Source organism: Pelophylax lessonae (genome assembly GCF_965119305.1).
Source record: "Pelophylax lessonae genome assembly, chromosome: 4".
Lineage (NCBI taxonomy): Eukaryota > Metazoa > Chordata > Amphibia > Anura > Ranidae > Pelophylax > Pelophylax lessonae.
In genome coordinates, this window is record NC_138771.1 from 497388748 (window position 1) to 497413219 (window position 24472).

At 44.3% G+C, this 24472-nt stretch overlaps 1 protein-coding gene across 13 annotated transcripts in view; it reads right to left on the minus strand.

Annotated features, from left to right (window-relative positions):
• Nucleotides 1-24472, minus strand: part of ERC1 (ELKS/RAB6-interacting/CAST family member 1) — a 468899-nt gene that overhangs the window by 221995 nt on the left and 222432 nt on the right. For 8 of the 13 annotated variants that reach the window (XM_082255726.1, XM_082255723.1, XM_082255728.1 and 5 more), the window contains 5 exons: nucleotides 24307-24444; nucleotides 23095-23235; nucleotides 20713-20853; nucleotides 18446-18478; nucleotides 10429-10622 (listed from right to left, as the gene is read on the minus strand). In XM_082255726.1, coding sequence (XP_082111852.1) covers nucleotides 10429-10622; nucleotides 18446-18478; nucleotides 20713-20853; nucleotides 23095-23235; nucleotides 24307-24444 — 647 coding nt within the window. The remainder of the gene's footprint in view (nucleotides 1-10428; nucleotides 10623-18445; nucleotides 18479-20712; nucleotides 20854-23094; nucleotides 23236-24306; nucleotides 24445-24472) is intronic. The other 5 variants (XM_082255729.1, XM_082255727.1, XM_082255725.1 and 2 more) reach the window with 1 other exon arrangement.

Here is a 24472-nt window from a genome sequence, read left to right on the forward strand (position 1 = left end):
GGTCTGGGGTTTACAGTAAAATGCATTGTTATTTACCTTACCGCTGCTCTTGCTGGCTCCAACATTCTCCTCCTCTCCAACACCATCATCACATACAATACAGGACTATTAAACCTGTATTGTATGTGGTGGGGACAAGCGTGCGATTGCAGCTGTGAGGGGCTTAGAGAGGAGGCTGTAGGGGACAATTTGCACCACTGGAGCGTGGAATAAGGCACCTCTAGATGTAACAAGCATTTAACCCTTGCAGTGCAGGAATTGGGCTTTAATATCAGCAATGATTACGGTACCTTAGTTTTAAAATGTGTTGCAGTCAAATAGGGGTAAAACCTACTTTTTATTTGTTACATGTCCCCATTCACATAGCAGGACTATATTGAAAAAACTGCTGGTTACCTTTTTAACTTGCTTAAAAATCCTACGTAGCTTTCCTCTTCTATGTAATGTTAAAGTAATTGTCAACGATCACCTTGTAAAACAACCCAATCAGTTTTAAACTGAAATGAAAGGCAAAACATTTGTGTATAGATATAAAAAAAAAAAAAAAAATGTATAAATACCATTTTTTCCCCTAAGTGATCACTTTCCCTCTGTTCTCATCTGCAGAACAGCTGGGGGGAGGAGAAGCAACAGCACACTGAACTTCCCAATCATGGCTATGCAGAGGGGGCATGTCAGGACAAGTTTGATCATGCAAGAACAGCTAGCCGTGCTAGAGAACTTACCACAGTGTGCTCTCCTGCTTAGTGTGATCAGTTTTTTTAAAGGAAAGCAGAGGGACTGGCAAGAACACCGGGATTCCACGCGAAAGAAGCAATACAAAGAGAACAGGATAATTTTTCATACAAGTACATGGTACAGCAGGCACATATCCGGAATATAAAGTGCTGAGGTAACAAACATTTTAAGGGCTTGGGAAGTTATGTTACCCTGTCTGTACTGGGCTGCCAGATCTTCATTATCAGTTGTAAACTTTATTTGAACACGTTCTGTCCCAAACAAAGGGTTAAAGATCTCAAGGTTTGGGTGGTACATTGTGTACTCAGGCATTTTCCTTCAGTTAGTTCCTCTAATTGCACTTTGACATGATTCAAAAAAGCTTGCAGTTCTATATATTTCCTTTGCCAAGAAAAAGCTAAAAAGGCAAAAAAACTTTATTTTTGGACTGACTGTGTGAATGGGAACACATAACAGACATATATAATGGGGTTTCTAAAAACTGATTGCAAAAGTGGAATTATAGGTTAACCGCTTCAAAACTGGGATAATTCTGAAATTTCTCTCATACATGTATAAATCTGCAATCTTTTTGCTTGAAAAATTTACTTTACTTAGAACCTCATACATTACACATATACACTTTAAGCAGGGATCCTGAAGAATAAAACGGGTGTTGTTGCAATTTCTTATGTCACAACATATTTGCAAAGCAGTTGATCAAACGCAAATTTTCAGGAAAAAATATACTTTAATGAATTTTAATACACAAAAACACAATATAATACCCAATTTTTTTGTTAGAATATAAAAGATGTTACATCGAGTTGACACCTATCATGTCATGCTTTATAATTGCATACGCCCCTGGAATGATGCCAAGAGTCTCCCTAGGTGGGGTATGAAATGCCTCTACAGGTTACCAGTTCATAGCTGCTCAGGAGGTCAGTGCTAGGATTATTGCTCTCACAGTGATATCCCACATGTGTGGTGTGTTCACCAATTACATATGCATGCAGAACCTATGTGTGTTCACATTTGCCCCTGAACATGGGAGGAATTTTCATTTTTATTTATTTTTATTTATTTATTTTTTACACTGTCCCTTTTTTAGATCAACTTTATTGCTATCACAAGGAATGAACAAAATCTCTTGTGATAGCATGGGCCATGACAGGTCCTCTATATGGAGAGATCTGGGGTCTATTAGTCCCAAGATCTCTCCTCTGCCCTCCAAAGCATCTGATCAAACTGAGATTAATTTAACCAGTTGCTAAACAAGTCGGTAACGGCTTGTAAACAAACAAACCAAAAGTGACAAAATACTTGTCGCTTTTGGTTTCTGACATCACAGAGGGGAAAGGAAGGTCCTCTCACTCTGTGCAGTGCATCTCATGTGACCAGTTGCATCAGTATCAGGCTTCTCGGTGGGATGGCAGGGCACGGTAAAGGCAGTGGGAGGGGACCTCTTCTGCTGCCTGTAAAACTGATCCCACAGCTGTATGTTCCATTCAAAGATTAAGAAAGTGGCAAAGCAAGATCCTTTATGCTGAAAGGCAATACATGCTTCATTTCCCCATTTGTGCGGTGAGTGGGGACACAAGAGGGGAGCACCGAGTGATCTGCACAAATGAATTTAAAGCACGAGCACCTTATCTACTTCACAAGAATTACAGTATTTATCTATTTATTTGATCATCAGCACATTAGTTTTATAGCACAGGCACTTTATCATCACAAGGACTTTTTGATCAACATGAAGACAATCTTACTATATTATTATGAATTGTAGATGAATATTTATTACTGTTGGATGTGGATTTACACTTGAAACATTTATTTGATATCTAGAGCAGTGCTGATACTCATACTATTTATTAATTTAAGGTTCACATTGCCTTATAACAGCAGCAGCCTAGTATTGGGAACAATATATTAATTTAGTAAGAGCAGCACTGATACACAATTGCTATACTTTGATGGAATAGGCCTGAATCATTGTCGGTCTGAACCATCTGGAAATGGTCGCAGAGGAAGCGGACAACCCTTTACGAGGCCCATTCGTGGGCACAAAGAGAGAGTCTGACTTCCTAAAAGACTCCGTAGCTGCCAGGTACAACCTAATTGCCCGGACCACATCCAAGACATGCAAGACAAATTTTCTTCGGATGTTTAGGCCTGGGACACAGGGAAGGCAACACAATGGGGTTTATTTACTAAAGGCAAATCCACTGTGCACTAGAAGTGCACTTGAAAGTGCAGTACTGTAGATCTAAGGGGAAGCTCTTCTGATTTCTATCATCCAATCATGTGCAAGCTAAAATGCTGTTTATTATTTTACTTGCATGTTCCTTTTGGATCTAGAGCAACTGCACTTCCTAGTGCACTTGCAGTGCACATGTAGTGCAAAGTGGATTTGCCTTCAGTAAATAAACCCCAATGTCTTTATTCAAATGAAAATCAGAAACAACCTTTGAAAAGGAACGACGGACAGGGGCGAAGAACCACCTTATCTCTATGAATCACCAGGTAAGGTGAACTACAGGATTACGCCACCAGTTCAGACACCCTGTGCGCAGAGGTGATAGCCACCAAAAAGGCCACCTTCTGGGACAGCGTAAGCAGAAGAATCTCCCGAAGATTCTCAAAGGGAGGCTTCTGGAGGACTGAAATCACAAAATTGAGGTCCCAAGGCAGCAACGGAGCCCTCACTGGAGGAACCAAATGTCGGACACCCTGAAGAAAGGTACGCACAAGGGAGTGTGTGGCCAAAGGTCATTGGAAGAAGCCTGCCAAAGCGGACACCTGGCCCCTGATGGTACTCAAGGCCAATTTCGGTTCAATTTCTGAAGTAGGTCAAGATCCAAGCCACCGACAAGGAGCGAGGATGAACTCCAAGAGACTCACACCACGCAAAGTATGTCTTCCATGTATGATGATAGATCTTCCTAGAGGTAGATTTCCTAGCTTTCAACAACGCAGGAATCACTGACTCAGATAAATCTCTCTCTTTTAGCACCTGGCATTCAACAGCCAAGCCATCAAAGTCAGCGACTAAAGCAGGATGAGAGATCGGTCCTTGGTAGAGAAGATCTCCCGAGAGGAAGCTTCCAAGGAACGTCGGCGACCAGCCACACCAGATTGGCATACCAAGTCTGGCGAGGCCAGTCCGGAGCGACAAAGATGACTGTAATCCCTTCTGCCTCGATCCTGCATAGAAGTCTGGGTAGAAGCTTGAGAGGGAGGAAGGCGTAAATCAGCCGATACGGACTCCACGGAGCCACCAGCGCGTCTGTGGTGTCCGCCAGAGGATCCTGTAACCAAGCCAAAAACCTCTCCAAATTTCTGTTGAACCAAGACGTCAGCAGATCGACCTCGGGGGTGCCCCACCGGAGACATAGCTGATGAAACACCTCCAGATGAAGGTACCACACCCTGTGGTCCAACGCCTGCCGACTGAGATAATCCCCCTGCTAATTTTCCACCCCGAAAATGTGTACCGTGGAGAGGGCTGGAACGAACCATTCTGCCTACCTTAGAATGCCGGCTACCTCCAGTGTCGCCAGGTTTATTCTTGTGCCAACTTGATGATTGAAATAAGCCACGGCCGTGGCGTTGTCCGATTGGATGTGAATTGGATAACCCTGAAGACGATCCGTCCATTGATCCAGACACAGTTTGATCACTCGGAGTTCCAAGACATTGATCAGCAGTCTGGATTCTTCCAGCGTCCAGATCCCCTGAGCAGAATGCTTGCCGAGGACGTCTCCCCAGCCGGACAAGTTGGCCTCCGTTGTGACCACTGTCCAATATAAGGGGAGGAAGGATTGTCCCAGCGAAAGCTCCGGAGAACGATGCCACCATATCAAGGACTCCCTCATTCCCCATCTTAGCTGGACCTGATTTTCCAGAGACTGGGGAGTCTTGTCCCATTTGGTCAGAATCTCCCTTTGTATTGGAACTGTGCAAACGGAACTGCCTCGAAGGTAGACACCATCAGGCCCAGCACTCGCATGCAAGTCCAGACTCTGCTCGCAGAAGGAGATTGTCCAAGTAGCCAAGTACCGTGATCCCCTGTTGGCAAAGCAAGGCAAGCACCGGGGCTAACACCTGTGAAGACCCAAGGAGCAGAAGCGAGACCAAAGTGTAACGCCACAAACTGATAATGCTCCTCTCCCACAGCAAAACGAAGAAAACACAGGTGACTGGCACATATTGGAATGTGAAGGTAGGCATCCTTGATATTGATAGAAGCGAGGAAATTCCCCTGACGCAGGGATGCCAACACGGTTCGAATGAACTCCATTCTGAACTTCTGTACCTGCACAAAGCAGTTTAGCGCCTTGTGGTAGAGGATTGGATGCACTTTGCCTTCCTTCCTGGGGACTGTGAACAGGTTTGAGTAAAAACCCTGAAAACGTTCTGAAGTTGGAACTGGGAAAATCACCCATTGAAGGAACAGGTCTTGTACCGCCCCAAACAGGCCCTGTAAGCGGTCTGGGGACAGGCACAAGTTGTAAGGAAAAAACCTTGCCGGGGACAAGAACGAAACGTGATCTTGTAGCCGGATCAAGTGACTTTGTGGACCCACTTGTCTTGCATTAGGGAAGTCCACGGATCCAAAAACCAGCGAAGACGTCCCCCCCACCCCCGATATGGGTGAGGGCTCACCTTAATGCTTCAGGAGCCTTGTCCATGGGTCTGTAAAAGCCTGGTCTTGGCTTGCCAGACCAGGCTCGTTTGGATTCTCCTGAAGAGGCCCTGAAAGGCTTTGAGCCCTTGTCAGTCGACCCTGAGGGACGAAAAAACTTCTTATGAGCTGAGAAGGAGGACCCACATCTTCGACAAGGTTCCTTGCCCTTAGTAGCCTGCGGAAGAAAAGTATTCTTCCCCCCGTGGGATCTTTAACAATGTCATTCAGGGTAGCTCCAAACAGGCGATCTCCTTGGAAAGGAATATCAGTCAAAGTCTTTTTTAAGTCTGATCTGCAGACCAGCACTTGAGCCTAAAGACACGCCAAAGGACCAAAACAGAGAGGCGAGCCATCAGGGGAGCCGCATCCAAAGAGGCATTGCAAATAAATTGCAGCCCCTGGACCAGCTGGTCCACCAGCTCGGCAAAGGCAGGGGGGAACCTGTTCTCCCTCCAGGTCACGGTGTAAGAGCTTAGCCCACTTGGTCAGAGTTTACGACACTATGGCAATGGTTAATACTGGCCTCATTTCCGAATCCAGCCACCAGAGTGTACATATGGCGGGCCACAGCCTCCCCCTTTCCGGTCAGCCGGATCCTTAAAGGCCCGGGGACTCTTCAATTGGAATCATGGCTGCCTTGTTTATTCTGGAAACAGGAGGGTCCACCACCGGCGGCACAGTTTACTTCTTAAGAAGGGACTCCTCATAGGAGTAACGCCTAGTATTAAGCACTTAGGGACCTCACGGGCGCCTTTTCAAGCACGGTCGCAGATGTGGAGGAATCATCCTCACTATCAGAGGATTCCAGGCGCGTGGTTGCAGACCCAGCAGGGTGACCCACGTCCATGGCGGCCGAATCAGATTCAGGACATGATGAGGCAGGGGAAGGCGGGGGGCACTTTTTGCTAGCTCGTTGCCCGCAAGTCACCTCCACCCGGGACACAAAGGACTCCAGGACCGCCGTCAGTGCGTGGATAGATGGTTGGGACCCAGAGGGCTCCCCAGCCTCAGAGGTGCGATCAGGTGGGGAAACGTGCTCCAAAGACTCTATGAGTCACCAGGGCCAGACATGGGAGTAAGTCACACATGAGCAAGTCACAAGCAAGTCTCAACCTTCAAGTCTCAAGCAAGTCCCAAGTTACTGTGGCGAAAAGCAAGCAAGTCAAGTCCCTGCTAGAGGTCAAGCAAGTCAAGTCATTTATTTTGGTCAAGTCACAAATCAAGTCAAAATACTGATCTACCCCAATTTTCACCTTTAAGTGCTGGTTCACATTTGTGCGATGCAGGAACGCTGCGAATATGCAGCGTGATCCCGCATCGCATCCGCACCTCTGGCAGCTCACACTGCCATATGCGATACGCAGGGGGTGTCAATTAAAAGTTAGACACCCCCAGACACCCCCATATGGCAGTGCGATCTGCAAGTTCGCACAGAATCGGATCACACTAGTGTGAACCACTATGCGATCCGATTCTGCTGCGGATAAAAAAATGCCTCATGTGCGAGTTTAGTGTGGATGTGGTGCGAATTCAGCCATACAAAGTGTATGGCTGAAATTTGCACCACACATGAGATCGCATGTAATTTAGGAGCAGTGCGCTCCGAATTACATGCGATCTCCGCGATCGCACAAATGTGAACCGGGGCTTAATCAGTTAAAAGTCAGTGGTCAGGAAAGCTTTTGTTTTATTTTCAACATTAATAAAACTACTTAGTGCTTTTTTCTTGGCATATTAAAGAAACACTTTGAATGCCCAAACAGCTCAAAATCCTTCGTCCGGTCATGTTTCAACACCACAGTCACTAAAAACATGTTAAAGCGGTAGTATACTAAAAAAAAAAAAAACCCCTGCAAGACAAAAGGCATATTGAGCTAGTATTCATCGCATACTAGCTCATTATGAAATACTTACCTTAGAACGAAGCCCCGACACGGACTCCCGGACACCGCTGTGGGCGCTGACATGATCCCTCGGTGTCTCTTCCGGGTTCGGCGGCTCTGGTGCTGTGAGTGGCCGGAGCCGCGATGACGTCACTCCCGCACATGAGCGTGGGAGTCATTTTCCGGAACTTCCCGGCAAGGAACGCTGAAGGTCCGCCGGACCTTAAGAGCGCATGCGCCGCTCGCGTCAGTGGCTGCATGCAGTGCAAATATCTCCTAAACCGTGCAGGTTTAGGAGGTATTAATTGTACCTACAGGTAAGCCTTATTATAGGCTTACCTGTAGTTAAAAGTCACAAAAAGCGGTATACTACTGCTTTAAGTATTTCCATTGTTAAACAGCCAGTGTCCTAAAAATCAACACAGACTGAGGTGTTTTAAGTGACTGTGGTGTCAGAAACATAACAGGCACATTGATTTTGCTTTAACACATCTTGAGAAAATGCAAATATTTAATAACTTAAAAAAGTAAAGTCATTTCTAGTCATATGTCTCAAGTCAAAGTCAAGTCTCAAGTCATGAATACCAAGTCAAAGTCAAGTCGAGTCTTTTATTAATTTTAGTCAAGCAAGTCTCAAGTCCTCAAACTTGTGACTTAAGTCTGACTTAAGTCAAGTCATGTGACTCAAGTCCCCCACCTCTGACCAGGGGGACCCCACAAAAAAGTGTAAAACACTGCTAAGGGACAACCCCCACAGTGCTGGCAACCCCAGCCGGTCACCAGGCACAAAGCACCAAGCGATCCTCAGCAGAGAGGGAGAGGACCCTGCCAGACTCACCAACCACAGAGACAGGCACCTGCAGCCCCCAGGATAATCTACACTACACGTGTGGTGATCAGAAAGCTAAATGATCCAAGGAGTCAGGACCAGGGGATGAGGCGGGGCTCCCACCGCCGAAATCGCCGCCTACAAGGCTCCACTATCATGGCCGCTGCTATTTTCAATGGCAAACCACAGTAAAATGGCCGCCGGACTACACAAACATGGCCGCCCTGTATAGAACACACAGGCTACAAAATGGCAGCATCACGAGGCATACAGGGACCCAGGATTGGGAGACCAGGCCTCAAGGACAGATACAGGCAGGCCGGAAGGCCCTGGGGGGAGCCCCTGCCAGGTACAACCTCCCAGCACAGTCGATTGTCCAGTTGCTGGTGCCCCCCCATCGCCAGTCAGCGCCCTGCCCCCACCCCTAGAAAGTGGCCAGACCACCCAAACAGCCCCAGTGTATGTGGAAGGGAAGGGGGGCAGGATGGAGGAGTCAGCAGGGGGGGTGCCTGTGGGAAGGAGGGGAACCCGATCGTCTCAAGGAGGGGCACCCAATCACCCCAAAACCCTCCAGGGGAGAGGAGGGACAGCTACTCACCATACATACCAGGAACCAGGCGTGCACCGCTCCAGACAGAACCCCTCTCCATCGAAATGGGGAGCTGTCGGCCAGGAGTAATGCTGCGACTCGGGCCGAGGCTCGGTCATATGCGGCCTCGCGAGGCGTTTAACTCGCAAGCCAGCCCCCGTCCAGTGGGCCTACGTCACTGCTGACCTAGAGGTCTGCACGCGCCCACTGGACAGACTGGGATGACCACTGTATTTAGTTATCCAGCCCGTCGCCTAGTCCGACAGTTGATTGTAGATCTCACAGGAAAAAATCCAGGAGGAAAAAATCTCCTATCTAAAAAATTTTGCCAGGACCAAAGATCCCAGCAAGGAACTAGGTCCTTACTCCAGACTAGGCAGAAAAAAACTGAGTGGCTTTAGCAGAGAGAGGGAGTATACCCCCTGGGACTGCCCATAGGTGTAGCCAGAATTTTTTTCTGCCTAGTGTCCTACTCCTGTAGGGGGCAGTATAACCCAATGGTTATGAATATCAGGAGCTGTGTCAGTCAATGAACGAAAGAGAAAAAACATTTTCCATACAGCGTGGACTGTAAAAACATCATTATAAAGGACTTTGCTGATTGGTAGACCACAATGTTGCAGCCTACTAGCTGAGATAGTACTGGCTACTGATTGAGATGTTTGACATGTCACAAGCTGATCAGAATGGCACGATTTCAGTAGAACAAACTGCCATGTCGAAAGATTAAATGCTAGGCAAAGGCTGTGTGATGATTAAAATATAAAACTAGGGTGAGACACATGAATGCAGGCTGTTGTGAAGAGATGGTACTAATCCAAATATCACAGTTCAGCATGATGACTTAACAGTTAGTGCTTTTGTCATACAGCCCTGGAGTTCCAGGTTTGCTCCTTGGTTTTCCAAGGGCATACTAGAAGGCTGGTCAAAGGAGGTACACTAATTTATATTGCAAGGGGGCAGGCATTTATGTGATTGGTTTAGTGTTTTTGTAAATTGCTGCGAAATGACAGTGCTATAAAATGCAGCAATATACATTTTAATAGGTTTTCTCTATATGGAGGTGCCTATATACAACTCTTTCCTGTATAGAAAGTGATACAGCTGCAAAGCTAATTATCAACCCCCCCCATCCTCCCAAAACTACTCTACACAAAAGTTTGGATACACATCGCCCTCTAGTGGAAAAATGAATGATGATAACACCAGACCTGGTCAGCCAAAGGGACAAGATGCAGGTGGTTTCTGGTTCAACCAATCACATTCCAGTAGTCAGTATTAAGGTGCAGGGGAAAAAAACATCTGATTGGTTGCTATGGGTAAGATTATTAATTTACTGCTGTGTTTTATAAACTGGTACAATACTTACAATAATAGTGAACCTGCAAGAAGAGAAATTTAGGAATGAGCATTGCAAACTTGCATGTCAGCCCCTGGCAATCCCTATAAATTAACTCCGACTCATGCAGATGGACTCATGCAGATAGAGGTAAAAGCTTTTTATCCTCGATTAAAACAAAAGACAACTTTGCTTACTCATTCAGCATAGGAGACTATGATAACATCCAAAGTGCGGTTACTTAAGGCAGCCAATCAGCTTTGGATAATTGAGAGCAGAAGATGAAAGCCGATTGGTCACCATGAGTTGCTGCACATTGGTAGGCCTTGACATTAGATATATTAGTCCATGTTTAGTAGACACCCACATGCCTCATACCTCTCCAGCTCAGCGATTTTGGTGTCCTTCTCGTTCTTTTCATTTTCCATCTCCTTCAGGATTTCTAGCAGTCGATCCACTTCAGCCTGTGACTTGCTGGCTTCCTCCCGACACCTTGCTACCTCCTTTTCCATCTGTTGCACCCGCTCATTCACCTCTGGACTTGATTTGGCCTCGTGTGCTGCATCCTGGGCCTGGTGGGTCAACAATATATTTTGTAAGAAGCAGAAAAAAAAGACTAACAGAAAAAGGCATGTCCAGCCAAAACTTTTTTTCTTAATCTTGGATAGGTTAAACTCACTTTGCAAGGGCCTGCCTGATTGGATTAATGCTGATTTGATAGTTTAGACAGGTTCTCAAATTATATAGCTTTGATAAATCAAAAGTTAATTGTACAAAGTCAGACTGCAAACTGTAAGGTGGGCTTTAGAACACCCCGTTGGCTTTTTAGTACTATCTGGGGTTAAGTTAGAGAGAGATTCACCCTCATTTCCTGTCCTCCTGGCATGGTTTACCAGACAGGAAGTAAAAATCCTAAAACTTCTAATCCTTTTTCATGCCATCCAAAACTAACAAAACTTTTGGCTAAACATTCACTTTAATTAAAGGACTTCGGTCTAAACAATTGTTTATAACCGCTGCTTAATTTCTCCATGTAATACGATTTTGTCTGTTTCGCAGGTTTGTAGGAGCTGGTAATATGCTAATTAGCTAGGCTCCTAAGCCAGATACCCATGCTTACCAGATGTTCCCACACAGTTAGCCATGCTGAGCCTATGACAATTATGACATGGCAGATGAATGGCCCTACACAGCTTTTCATTGTAATTCATTTGAACATGTGTAATGAATATCAGAGCCATGCAGGCTCCATAAACAGCTGTGTTGATCACCAGCAGACTAATCTTGACTGTAGGAGTATGTTACCTTACCAGTTTAGATGAAAACAGTGCTTAGCAGAGTCATCCTTAAATAAGAGAATGGAATGAAGCACAAGAAAAAGATATAAATGTTCCTGTAAGGAACATGTGGCAGATGAGGAGGGTATTATAAAAGATAACCAACCCCACATAGTTGTCACATTTTATCTGAATTGAACATCTTTGAATGCCCTATTTTTTTTTTTAAGACATCCAACTCTCGCTTCTCCTGAAATGCTCAGCACTATTGGATAACTCTAAGTCTTCTGCTGTATGCAAAGAAAGTCGCACTCCCATCCTGACCAAAGTATGAGTATCAGTTTGAAATGGCCTCTCCTTTGCAAGCCATGCCCACTGACACGTTTCGGCCCACCTACCGGGGGCTTAGTCATATAAGTGGGGATCGGGAGCAGGAGGGATGAAGAATGCAATCTTTTTTTTTTTTTTTTTTTTTGCATCCATTAATCTTTTCTTTATTATTTTTCTCTGGTGTTTTTTGTAAATCTTTCTTCACCAGTAATATACACCTGTGTTTATTTACACTTCCATCAGTACATTTCATCATTTGTTTTTTTATTCACACATTTTGCACAATTTACCTAATAATTTTTTATATCGAATCACACACACTCACATTTTCTCCATGATTCATATATCTTTATTTAGAAGCCAATGATGGGTACAAAAGTATCTGTCCTGCTCCCATTCCCCACCTCTATGACTAAGCCCTGGTGGGCAGGGTGAAACACTTGAGAGGGGCAAGGCCTGCAAATGAGTGCTGTCTGAGGCTGTTTCCCACTGGTACTCATACTTGGGTCGGGCCAGGAGTATAGCTTTCTTTGCTCACAATGGATCCATCACTGGAAAATGAGTGAATACTTATGCCAGCATCTCCATCTCTGAGGATCAGGGGAATTTGGTTTTCTCTCTGCTCTGAGTGGCGCGCCAAGTCTATACACCGGTATGTGCCTCCTGCACTTAATGCAGTGCAAAGAACAATGATCTTGCTGTGATGGCCTCAGAGCAGCTAGTTTACAGCAATTAGGATGATGAAAAAAATTAAACAAAGATTGAGGAGCAGTCAAACGCAATCACCTGGTAAAATTAGGAGGGAAGCTAAGCCAATATGTGTAATGAACAAGATGCTCAAAGTTTGTAATTTCTAGGAACACCAATAACCTAATTCACATCATGAAGTCGAATGAGCAATAAATAACTGTACCTGGAGGAGGAATTTCCCAGAAAGGCTGAAAATTCTGCGTTTTCCTGAAAGGTCGGTGGTTACAGGCAGCTGGCAAAGTCCACTAAAAAGCTGCTGGTGCCCCCAACCCTCCGCCTCTCCACCTTCCCTGGCACCTATTTCTGGCTACCGCTGTGGACAATAATTAGCAACTGTTTATTTATATGAGGCAATGCTGCCATTTCACCCAGCATGCCCCTGCTACCCACATCACACTGGAGCTCTGTCAATGGCTGCCAGCACCAGGTCACATTAACAGGACAAGGCGGGGAGGCCAAAAACCACATTGGACTCATGACAGGACAGGACAGTCCAGGTCACCTGACCAGAGCACAAACAAGAAGGAAGGAAGGGAGGGGGTGTGAAAAGCACTTTAAAACTCACAAATGTAAATAAAAATCACCCAGCTGAGGGGTGGGGGGGGGGGGGGGTTACCGCGTTCATTGCTAGTACCAACATAAATTGCCAGGCCAGGAGGCATGTAAAGAGCCAACCAGCTAAACAGAGGATATGTACGCTGCGTATACATTTATATGCTGAATAAAGTGAAAATGGCCTAAAAACACTTTCAATAGGACAAGAAGTGAAGGTTAGTCTCTTAAAACGAGCCCTGGATAGCAGTAAAAGCCCAACGGGGTTTCTAACACTTCCTCACTCCAGCCAATTATTAGGTTGGCTATTTACATACAGATTTTCAAAATCAAACAGATTTCTTTAGCCACACTGTATTAGTATGGAAAGACAAACTTATTGTGTTTTTACAGTTGGCCCCAACAACAAAATTCAGCGGCTGCATGTTATTGGATGCAGCCACTGTTTGACTGAAAATGTTATGTCCGACTCTTTTTTCATTTTTCAGTCGAGGGATATCAACCAGGAAGAGGGTGACAAGGCCACCCACTAACTGATTTATGGCCAGTTCATCAGGAACCAGATGAAAGTCGTGCAATGCACAGCTCAAGAAAAGAAAAAAAAATATTGTTGGGTTAGGCATCAAATTTAAAGTTGAAGTTTAATCTTCTTATAATCTGCCATCCCTGGTTACCCTCCCCCTCCCCACTCTTATTAACATGCTAATGGGAAAAAAAAATCAATTTCATTTTATTATAGCTTTTTTTAGACCCAGTTTAGTCATTGTTGGTCCCTGAGTTTCTCTATGCATTGCAGGCAGATCATTGATGGCCAGAGGGTCTAGCAGTGTGCTATATATACAGCGTTCTGAAAACATCACGGTACCCGGCCTCAGTACTCCTGTCAGGAGCCCTCAGCTGGGATGCAAGCAGAGGAATTTTCCACAATTTGTTATGGTACAGCCAAAACATGAATCTATTTTATTGGGATTTTATGTGATAGACCAACACAAAGTGGCACATCATTGTGAAGTTAAAGGAAAATGATAAATGGCATTTTAAATTTTTTACAAATATGTGAAAAGTTTGGCTTGGATTTGTATTCAGCCCCCCTGAGTCAATACTTTGTAGAAACAACTTTCACTGCAATTACAGCTGCAAGTCTTTGTGGGTATGTCTCTACCAGCTTTGCACATCTGGAGAGTGACATTTTTTCCCATTCTTCTTTGCAAAATAGCTCAAGCTCTGTCAGATTGGATGGAGAGCGTCTGTGAACAGCAATTTTCAAGTCTTGCCACAGATTCCCAATTAGATTTAGGTCTGGAATTTGACTGGGCCATTTTAACACATGAATATGCTTTGATCTAAACCATTCCATTGTAGCTCAGGCTGTATGTTTAGGGTCATTGTCTTGCTGGAAGGTGAACCTCCGCCCCAGTCTCAAGTCTTTTGCAGACTCTAACATGTTTTCTTTTAAAATTTCCCTGTATTTGGCTCCATCCATCATCCTTCCCATCAACTCTGACCAGCTTCCCTGTACCTGCTGAAGAAAGCATCTCCACAACATGATGCTGCCACCACCATGTTTCACGGTGGGGATGGTGTGTTCAGGGTGATGTGCAGTGTTAGTTTGCCACATATAGCGTTTTGCTTTTAGGCCAAAAAGTGCAATTTTGGTCTCATCTGACTAGAGCACCTTCTTTCACATGTTTGCTGTGTCCCCCACATGGCTTCTCAACAAACGGGACTTCTTATGGCTTTCTTCTTGCCACTTTTCCATAAAGGCCAGATTTGTGGAGTGTACGACTAATAGTTGTCCTTCGGACAGATTCTCCCACCTGAGCTGTGGATCTCTGTAGGTCCTCTAGAGTTACCATGGGCCTCTTGGCTGCTTCTATTATTAATGCTCTCCTGGCCCGGCCTGTCAGTTTAGGTGGACGGCCATATCTTGGTAGGTTTGCAGTTGTACCATAATCTTTCCATTTTTGCATGATGGATTGAACAGTGCTCTGTGAGATGTTCAAAGCTTGGAATATTTTTTCATAACCTAACCCTGCTCTAAACTTCTCCACAACTTTATCCCTGACCTGTCTGGTGTGTTCCTTGGCCTTCATGATGTGGTTTGTTCACTAAGGTTCTCTAACAAACCTCTGAGGGCTTCAAAGAACAGCTGTATTTATACTGAGAATAAATTACACACAGGTGGATTCTATTTACTAATTAGGTGACATCTGAAGACAATTGGTTCCACTATATTTTAGTTAGAGGTATCAGAGTAAAGGGGCTGAATACAAATGCACGCCACACTTTTCACATATTTGTAAAAATGTTTGAAAACCATTTATCATTTTCCTTCCACTTCCCAATTATGTGCCACTTTGTTTTGGTCTATCACATAAAATTTTAATAAAATACATTTACATTTTTTGGTTGTAACATGACAAAATGTGGAACATTTCAGGGGGTATGAATACTTTTTCAAGGCACTGTACATTGAAATCAGAGTAAGCAATTTCTGTAGAGGAGAGGAGCCTGTACAACTGTGCAAAACTGAAGTGAAGGTTGGAGTTCCAAAGCAGCACTTTTAAATTTACATTTTTTCCACTACCGGTAAATATTAATTTCATTGTCCACAAAGGTATGGTGTTCTAGGATAACTCTGATGAGCCGCAGCTCCTCAACTCTCCTCATGCAGTATCTACCAGGGGATCCTGGGGAGCAGACATTCTGGACAAGCAGCCAGTTAGCAGCTTTGCCTGAAAACGCTGCTGATTGCTGATACATCTAGATACTCGGCATGGCATCAGCAGGTACCTTGTATTCATTGCCATGGACCAGAAGGATGCATAACTATCCAAATTATAGAAAACTGACTAATAGGAGACATTTACAGGTTTTGATGCTAAACTCCCAGCAGACATCCAAATACACAGATAAAAAACATAGATGTACATGTATTTGTATCACTGTCCATCTAGTGCTGAGATTTACATAGATCTGTCACAAAGCACAACCCTGCCTTGTTGGGCAGGAGACATGATTTTTTCTGCTGCAGTTCAGTAAGGCTTGGTTCACACTGCCGCGACTTGGGACCCGAAGTTGTATGTTACAATATGTGAAATTCCATGTTAGTCAATGAGAGCTGTCCTAATTAGCACTACTGAAGTCGCTCTGACTTTAGAAAAGGTTACTGTACTACTTCAAGGGGCCTTCTATCTAACGTGTGTCCATAGACTTTAATGGAAGTCCCCTCCAAGTCAGATCCTCATCGATATTGATGTGTTTTGGATCCAACATTACAGGAAGATTACACAGGCATTCCCTGCGGTGTAGCCCCTCCCTTGCTTCAAAGTTTCATCAAAGTAGTACTAATAAAGTAGTAGAAGTAGTAGGTCACCAGAAAATCGCCAGGAAGTCATATGGCAAAGTCCCACAGTAGTGTGAGCCGAGCCTAACATGTATAGGTTTTGTTCCTTCCCTAGCCTATGGCTGGACAAGAAAAGTAGAAGCAACAGACTAGTGGGCTCATCTCTGCATTACTCAAATGGAGAAGCAACAGACTGGTGCACTCATCTTTGCATCACTCTCCTCTTTCCTCCAATCACTATTCACCTTGTTAGCACATGAGCACTGCAGCATAACTGATTGGCTCCTTGTACTGTTTCTCTCTTTCTCAGTTTAACCACTTCCCGCCTGCCCTATAGGCAAATGACGGCGGGAATGTGGTTGTGTTACCCGACCGGACGTCATATGACGGCGGCAGGATAACACAGCTCTGGGCACCCCCCGGGGGCGTGCAGAGCGGCGATCGGTGATGCGAGGTGTCAGCCTGACACCCTGCACCTCCGATCTCGGTAAAGAGACTACGGACGTAGCTCTTTACCATGTGATCAGCCGTGTCCAATCACGGCTGGTCACATCGTAAACAGGAACAGCCGTTGATCGGCTTTCCTTAGTTCGTGCCTGACAGGCACGAGTAAAGGAGCGCCGATCGGCGGCTTCCCTGACAGGGGGGGGGTCGGCACTGGTAATCAGATCATTGATTACCAGTGCAGACCCTCGGGGGGGGGGGGTGCCACTAGATCCACCAGGGATGCCCACTATGACCCCAGGGATGCCCACTATGGCCACCAGGGATGGCAATCAGGGCTCAGGGAGCCCCCCATTGCCCTCCCCATCAGTGATGCCCACCAGTGTCCTCCCTATCAGTGCTGCCCACAAGTGCCCATCATTGCCATCCTTTAGTGTCGCCCACCAGTTCCCATTATTGCCCACCAGTGCCGCCTATCAGTGCCCACTAGTGCCCATCAGTGCCGCCCGTCAGTGCCGATCAGTGCCGCCCGTCAGTGCCCACCAGTGCCGCCTTTCAGTGCCCATTAGTGCCCGTCAGTGCCACCTATCAGTGTCCATCAATGCCGCCTATCAGTGCCCAGCAGTGCCGCCTATCAGTGCCCACCAATGCTGCATATCTGTGCTACCTATCAGTGCCACATATCAGTGCCGCCTATCAGTGCCACCCCATCAGTGCCACCCCAGTGCAGTCTCATCAGTGCTCATCAGTGCAGGAAAAAACTTATTTATTTACAAAATTGTATAACAAACAAAAAAACTTTTTTTTTTTTTTCAAACTTTTCGGTCTTTTTTTATTTGTTTAGCAAAAAGTAAAAATCGCACAGGTGATCAAATACCACCAAAAGAAAGCTCTATTTGTGGGGGGAAAATTTCATAAATTTGGTGTAGGTACAGTGTTGCATGACCGCGCAATTGTCATTCAAAATGCAACAGCGCTAAAAGGGGAAAATTGGCCTGGGCAGGACGGGAGGGAAGTGCCCTGTATTAAAGTGGTTAACCACGAGGAGAGAGACTGCAAAAGAGTCCCATGCTGGAACATGAACAGGGAACTGCATCCACGTACAGGGTGATGTAGAACCACCACTAAACGAATGTTTCGGCGTCCATGCCCCTCTTTATCAAAGTGGATGAGACGTACTGTGAGCTCTTATACAAGATATCTGAGACACGGTATTCCTTCAGCCACGCTGTTTTGGCAATATGAATTGATCAAGTCACTTATAAGTGTAACTTTAGTTTCCCGCTATTAAAGTGGTTTATCTGCATTATCCAGTACGCTTTGTTTCGGTTCTTTATCTGCACATTGTGGAAAGCTCACAGTGTGCAGTGAAATGAGAATAAGTAATTTCAGTACAGGAAAAAAAACCTGTACAACTGTGCAAGAATGAAGGGCAGGCTGGAGTTCAACTGCACATAATGTTGTGCCAATCTTTACGTCCGCTCCCTCCTTTTTTCTATTTTTATACTTAGAGATTATTTACTAGTCAGTTGAGGTAAAAAACAAAAAAAAAAAAAAAGTAAGTGTCCTTTTAAATTCATAACAGCATATATGACTGAAACACATTCTGGGACAAATTGAAGGTGGGGAATGGTGGGGTAGGTCATGCGAAGGTGACAATGGCAAAACACGGGGGCACCCATGCAAAGGAACTTACTGCTTTCCCGGAGTGTGGTAACCCATCAGAATGCTGAGACAGGGACAAGAAACATGGTGAGGTCAGAGAGAAAATAAGGAGATGGGGCAATAAAAATAACAAAACAAAGCAAAGCCAAAAAGGTTATAGGTAAAAATTAGGATCTGTTGGGCTGTGTTATAATTAGTACAACATCCACAGTCTGAAAGGAGCATTGTCGTAGCTCAGGAATGAAACCTTGGATTTAAAGGGTAGTTGACCTTGGTACCTTATCAACTGATAACACTCAAAGATACATTACACATGTAAGATGTATGGTGCAATGAATTTCATCCTACTCATTTGCTCATATGACTGATATGCTTATACAGTATAAATGCAATTTTCTCTGGTGATGAGGGAGTGTGGATTTGTGAATGCACCATACTGTTGGGTGGGCTATCAGGAGGCACTGTCACTCTTCTCCTTTTTAGCAGGTGACAGGTCATAGTGTCTTTTTAACGCTTAAATAGAGTTTGTTACCCCAACACTTCATATTCCTGATATGTGCCTGGTGTACCATGTGCTTGTATGAGAAAGAATCATGTTCTATTTGTATGCTTCCTTTGTGTGAAATCCCTGCTGTTCCTGCCAGTCCCTCTGTTTTCCTGTAAAAAAAAACTGACCACACTAAGCAGGAGAGCACTTCGTGGTCAGTTATCTAGCTAGCCTGGGAACTCCGTGTGCTCTCCTCCAATGATCAGACTTGTCCTGACACCCCCCTGCTGCACAGTCATTCACTGGGAAGCTCAGTGTGCTGCTTCATCCCCCCCCCCAGCTCTTATGCATCTGAGAACAAAGGGAATGTGGTCACTTATAAAAAAAAGGAGGGAATGTTTTCTTTAATGTTTTGCCTTTCATTTCTAATGTAAACTGAATGTGTTGTTTTGCAAGGTAATCATTTACAATCACTTAAATTCTAGGTTGCAGGCACTATTTTTATTTATTTTTTGTCCCCCAGTAGACCCTCACATCTATTTTTATAAAACTATGCTGCAGTGTGAAGAAACACCATAGTTTATTAGCTGTGCCATAAAAGTAAAACAGCCAATACTCTTATTTTAGCATGAACACCACATTCAGCTTCACTAAACTTCAGTTCATGTGGACTCCGGTGACATGGGTGGATAGCTTTGTGACAGAACCAAGCACTGTTTTTTATCACTGCCAGTCTGCTGCCAATTGCAAGACCAGGATGGGGCAATTGCGTGAGATCTTCACAAAGAATGCACCCACTGAAAATTTTGATGATTAAGGCTCCATGTACACGGGACGTTGTTAAAAGTCCCTTTGAATGCTGGAATTTTTAGGACATTTGAAACGTCCGTTCGGTCGCGTTTGTACCCGCGTTTAGCGGGCGTTTAGCAGCGTTTAGCGGGCGTTTGCGTTTAGAACCGTTCCTAGAGGTCAAAAAATGATTCCCCTTTAAAATGGAAAAACGCGAACGCTAAACGGGTCATCGCGTTCGGACGCGTTCAGACGCGTTTGGACGCGTTTGAAACCCCAGGAAACACACGTTCGAACGCAAATAATTGCGTTCTAAAAAAAGTCCCTGAACGCAACTGCCTGCAAATGACTGTAAACGACCTTGTGTACATGGACAGATGAGATAAAATGTAGATGGGTTCAGGGGCTTCTGAAAAAAACGCCCAACTGCTCCTAAACGGCCATTTCCAGCGTCCCGTGTACATGGAGCCTTAAGGATGGAAGCTAGGCCCTTTAAGACCAAAAAAGGGAAGTTACACAACCAGTCGCTATGCAATATAGAAAGAGCAAAGGTGGACGGTTGTGCGAGCTGGGAAATAATATCTTGTGACCTATTGAGGGACATATTGGTGGTATAAGACAAACTACAGATTTTAGGAACTTGATACATGCTTGATTCAAGGTAAGGCTATAATAGAGACCTTTCAAACTGACTGTAGCTTTAAGGGAAGCAAATTATGACAGTACATAATTGTATGCATATCATTCTTTAGTTGATAGAAAAGTAATTTTTATTACAAAAACCATATGCATTGATACTAAAACCTGTGTCTATAATCGGAACTGGGGCAACAAAATCCTGAAATAGGACTAACTGACCAATTTATAAACTAATAATTAACTCTGTAATTGGTTGGAACAGCAGAGGAGCATGCAGCCCTGTTATTAGTTTAAATCTCTGTATGGTGAGGAGGGAATAGTACATAATGTGTGATTGGCTGTCATGGTGGGGAAGTATACAGATTTTAGCACAAGTTTCTCACCTTCCTCAGTTGGTTCTCTAGCTTCAGAAATTCCTCCTTCCTCTGCTCCAGAGCGATCTCCAGGCTCTTCAATCTGGAATCCTTCTTAAGGCCAGAGGAGGCCAGGGTAGAGGCATGCTCCTTAAGGTCAAGAAGCGAGGACTGTAGAAAATACAGTAACACCAATATGTTAGAGAGCAACTTTACCTGGTAATATTTTCATTTACTGATCCCAGAACAGATGCCCAATGTGATCTGAGCAAAAATCAACTATTTTTTGTAAGAAAAATAAATGTTGTTTTTGAGGTTACAATTCCTCGGATAGGCCACCGTTGAAATCTTAATTAAATGTTTAAAGTTGAACTTCAAGTAAAATATAAAAGACACAAATCAATGCAGCTCTGTATTCTCAAATAAACAAGTTAACTTTTTTTCAATGCAACTAATCTAAGTACCTGTTCCTGACTCAATATCAGCCCCTATATTTCCCCTAAAAAGCAGCAATAAGTTGGAGAAAGGGAGAGGCAACTCTGGTATACTGTCAGATGCACTGTATGAAAATACACCAACAAGAGCAAGAAGATGACCTCATCAGTCAGTTGCTCCTCCTTCACTACTAAAACAGGCGGGTTGGTGTATTCTCTAAAGCCCAATTTCAAACTTTGCTTTTGGGCCCTTTCACACAGGCGCTCCGTATGTCCGCAAATCATCCTATTTTTTTGCGGATGATTTACGGACATAATGTATGTCAATGGCATTGCGGATGTCAGCGGATGACCATCCGCTAACATCCGATTTTCTTCCTTTCAGTTCTGTTCCGTTTTTTGGAACGGAACAGAACCCTATTTTTGTTCCGTTGAAAAAGCGGAAAGGAAGCAAAATCGGATGTCAGCGGTGTCATCCACTGACATCCGCAATGCCCATAGACATACATTATGTCCGTATATCATCCGCAAATGGATGGGATGATATGCGGACATACGGAGCGGATGACAAGTGTCATCCGCTCTGTGAAAAAAAAAAAAAAAAGCACCAGAACGGATCGCAATGCGGTCCGCTCCATGTGAAAGAGCCCTTACGCTCCCACCACTTGTTTTGTTTTCAAGTCAGCCACATGACACACAGGGTCCTCTTCTTCAGAACTTCTGCCAGCAGTGGGTGGTCCTCGATGCAGAGAGCGGCATCAAGGTGATGACTGCCATCATTACACGATGAGTACAGGGTGCAGTGTGCATACAGTATATGATCTTGACGTCATTCAACTCATGACAGGACACTTGAAGGGGAGGCGAGTACTGCAGCACTGGCTAGGGCTCCCTTTTAAAAAAAAAAATTGCTTGGAGGATTGTAACAGAGAAAGTGGTATCATCCCTGTGGCTGTGCCTTGTAGAAGGGTCATGGAAATCTCAAGATTGAATGGATAAAAATACAAATCCTCTGGCAAGCATAACAAATCTCATATATGCATTTCAAAGCATATTTAAAAGGTTCAAGCAAGCTGCAGGTTTCATGTCTTTCCACCAAACTGGGTATAGCTCTCTCAATCTATGGCCTCATAGATTAAGCGATTTCCTTCCTGCAGTCACAGGGAGCCATCCCTGCTGAGAGAACACACTGATTACTGCTAGCAGCTATAGCCACTGCCAATAATCGCATATGCTGGTTGCACCCAATCGATCGATAGGTATAATCAGCCTGCCCGTAAATGGATCGAATCTCAGCAGGTCCCTGCTAAGCCGGCCAAGATTTAATCCATCTATGGCTAGCTTTAGTCCTCATTGGTAAGTGTTGCAAGGAAGACCTAGTTCCAGCCTTGCAGCAACTTGTCCAGATACACTGATTGCCTACTGCTGGCGAGCTCCCTAAAACGAAGCACATTAAGCAAGGTAGATAGGTCTTAATACAAATAGAAGTTTGAAGTGATCCATGCCATTTCTCATGCTCTCTTATCTAGCAGTCCTTGTGCCCAGGGGCTGTTTTAGGTCTTAAGCCAGCCTTGAAAACTCTGTAAAATCCACTTTACCTCTTTTCACTTCATTCATGCTTTCATTGTCTGGAATTGTTTTTTTTTTCTGATGGCTGAGCTCACCCAAAAGATAATTAAAAAAAAAAAAAAAGACAATAATTCATATAATTCAGGGAAAAAGGAATCTCATTGTATCAAGGCCCAGTGAAAACAGACAGATCATACAATAATGCATTATCATACGTTGCTGGTTCTGCCTCACAAAGTAAGAAAAATGGTGCCTCCTCTGATTGATATTCACAGATTGCAATCAACCAATGATCAGATTAAAGGCATAAAATAATATAGCAAGACTTATTTTCTTTGTTTAGATGTTTAGAAAAACCCCTGGCTTTGAGATCTGGTTCATGGATGAATAGACAGACTGGCATTCTCACCTCTTTCTCAGACAGATCTCCCTGTAATTGGCTGACTTTCTCTTTAAGCTCCTTCAGCTCCTTCTTGCAAGATTCAATCTCTTCCTGCTTTTCACGTTCGTCGCGGTCCCGCTGTTCCTTTAGACGCTCAATAATTCTCTCCTGGGAAACAAACATGAAGTGTTTTTTTCTTATTAGACAGTCAGATTAAAGGGTCAGTCCACCCAAATTTGTTAGTTTATCCTAAGGTGATGCCCAACTAAACTTCAGTGTAAAACTCTGCCAATTGACTCCAGAGGCAATATAACAGTAAGAGTTCACATGGTTACCAATTGTGTAGCTGGTAAAGCAGCCACAGCTACAGTAAAATAGCTTGTCTTCTCCTAATCTTTGTGTGGAAGCAGCAGTCTTTCTGCAGTGACCCCTTACTCCCCCCTATATGTTAGAACTAGAGCTCTCCTATCAGCAAAGCTCAAGCTCTTGGCTGATTGGAGAACTCTAGTTGCGAATCTAAAGGGGCATCAGACTGCTGTAGAGAGACAATTTCTTCCACACAGAAAGCAAGGGCTCAACTTGGCAGCAGAGTTCAGGGCACAGGATTTTCTACTCTCCCTGAGGCTGCTATGCATAGAAAATAAGATACTTGTTACCCTGAAACCTCAACTGGTCTTTAAAGTGGTTGTAAACCCTTATATATTCTCAGATGATACATAGAGATTTAAAAAAAAAAAAAAACCTGCATGAGTTGTACCGCTTTATCTGAGTCTTCTCTTCTCTACATCCTTTCAAAGTCTATGAAGCTTGTCTGAGAGTCCATAAAAAGGGGGCAGTGAGCTGAAGTTACACTCTGCAGAGCTCAGTGAGCACAGCATACAGGAACAGAGCCAAGGCTATCAATCAGCTAGTGACTCCTCCCCTCTTACCATTTTTTTCTCTTAGTGTCAGGAAAACTTGTCAGAAGTGACCCATGCTGTTAGCAAAGGAACAAAGCAGCAGACAGAAATTACACTTGGTTCTTTTAATTGAAACAAAGACACACTATAGAGGGATCTGCTTTGTTTATATTTAATGTCTGAGGTTTACAACCACATCAAGTGCCTATCAGCAATGCATGTCCCATATTTTTATCATGACAGTAACCTACTAGCATCAACCCAGATAAAACATTAATACAGGTTAGTCAGTCCCCTTAATCCATGCACATTAACAGCTATGGTGTGATGAGGCTCTCACCTTCTCCGCCAGGGCCTCCTCCAGGGTAGTTAGTGCAGTGTCTGTGTTGGTGGTATCTGCCTGTAGAGATTTCACTCTCTCCTTCAGGCTGCTCAGCTGCTTCTCCTTGTCCCTTAACTGCTCCTGCAGGTTCTCAATCTGGAAGAGGAAAGTGTTACATGTTTTA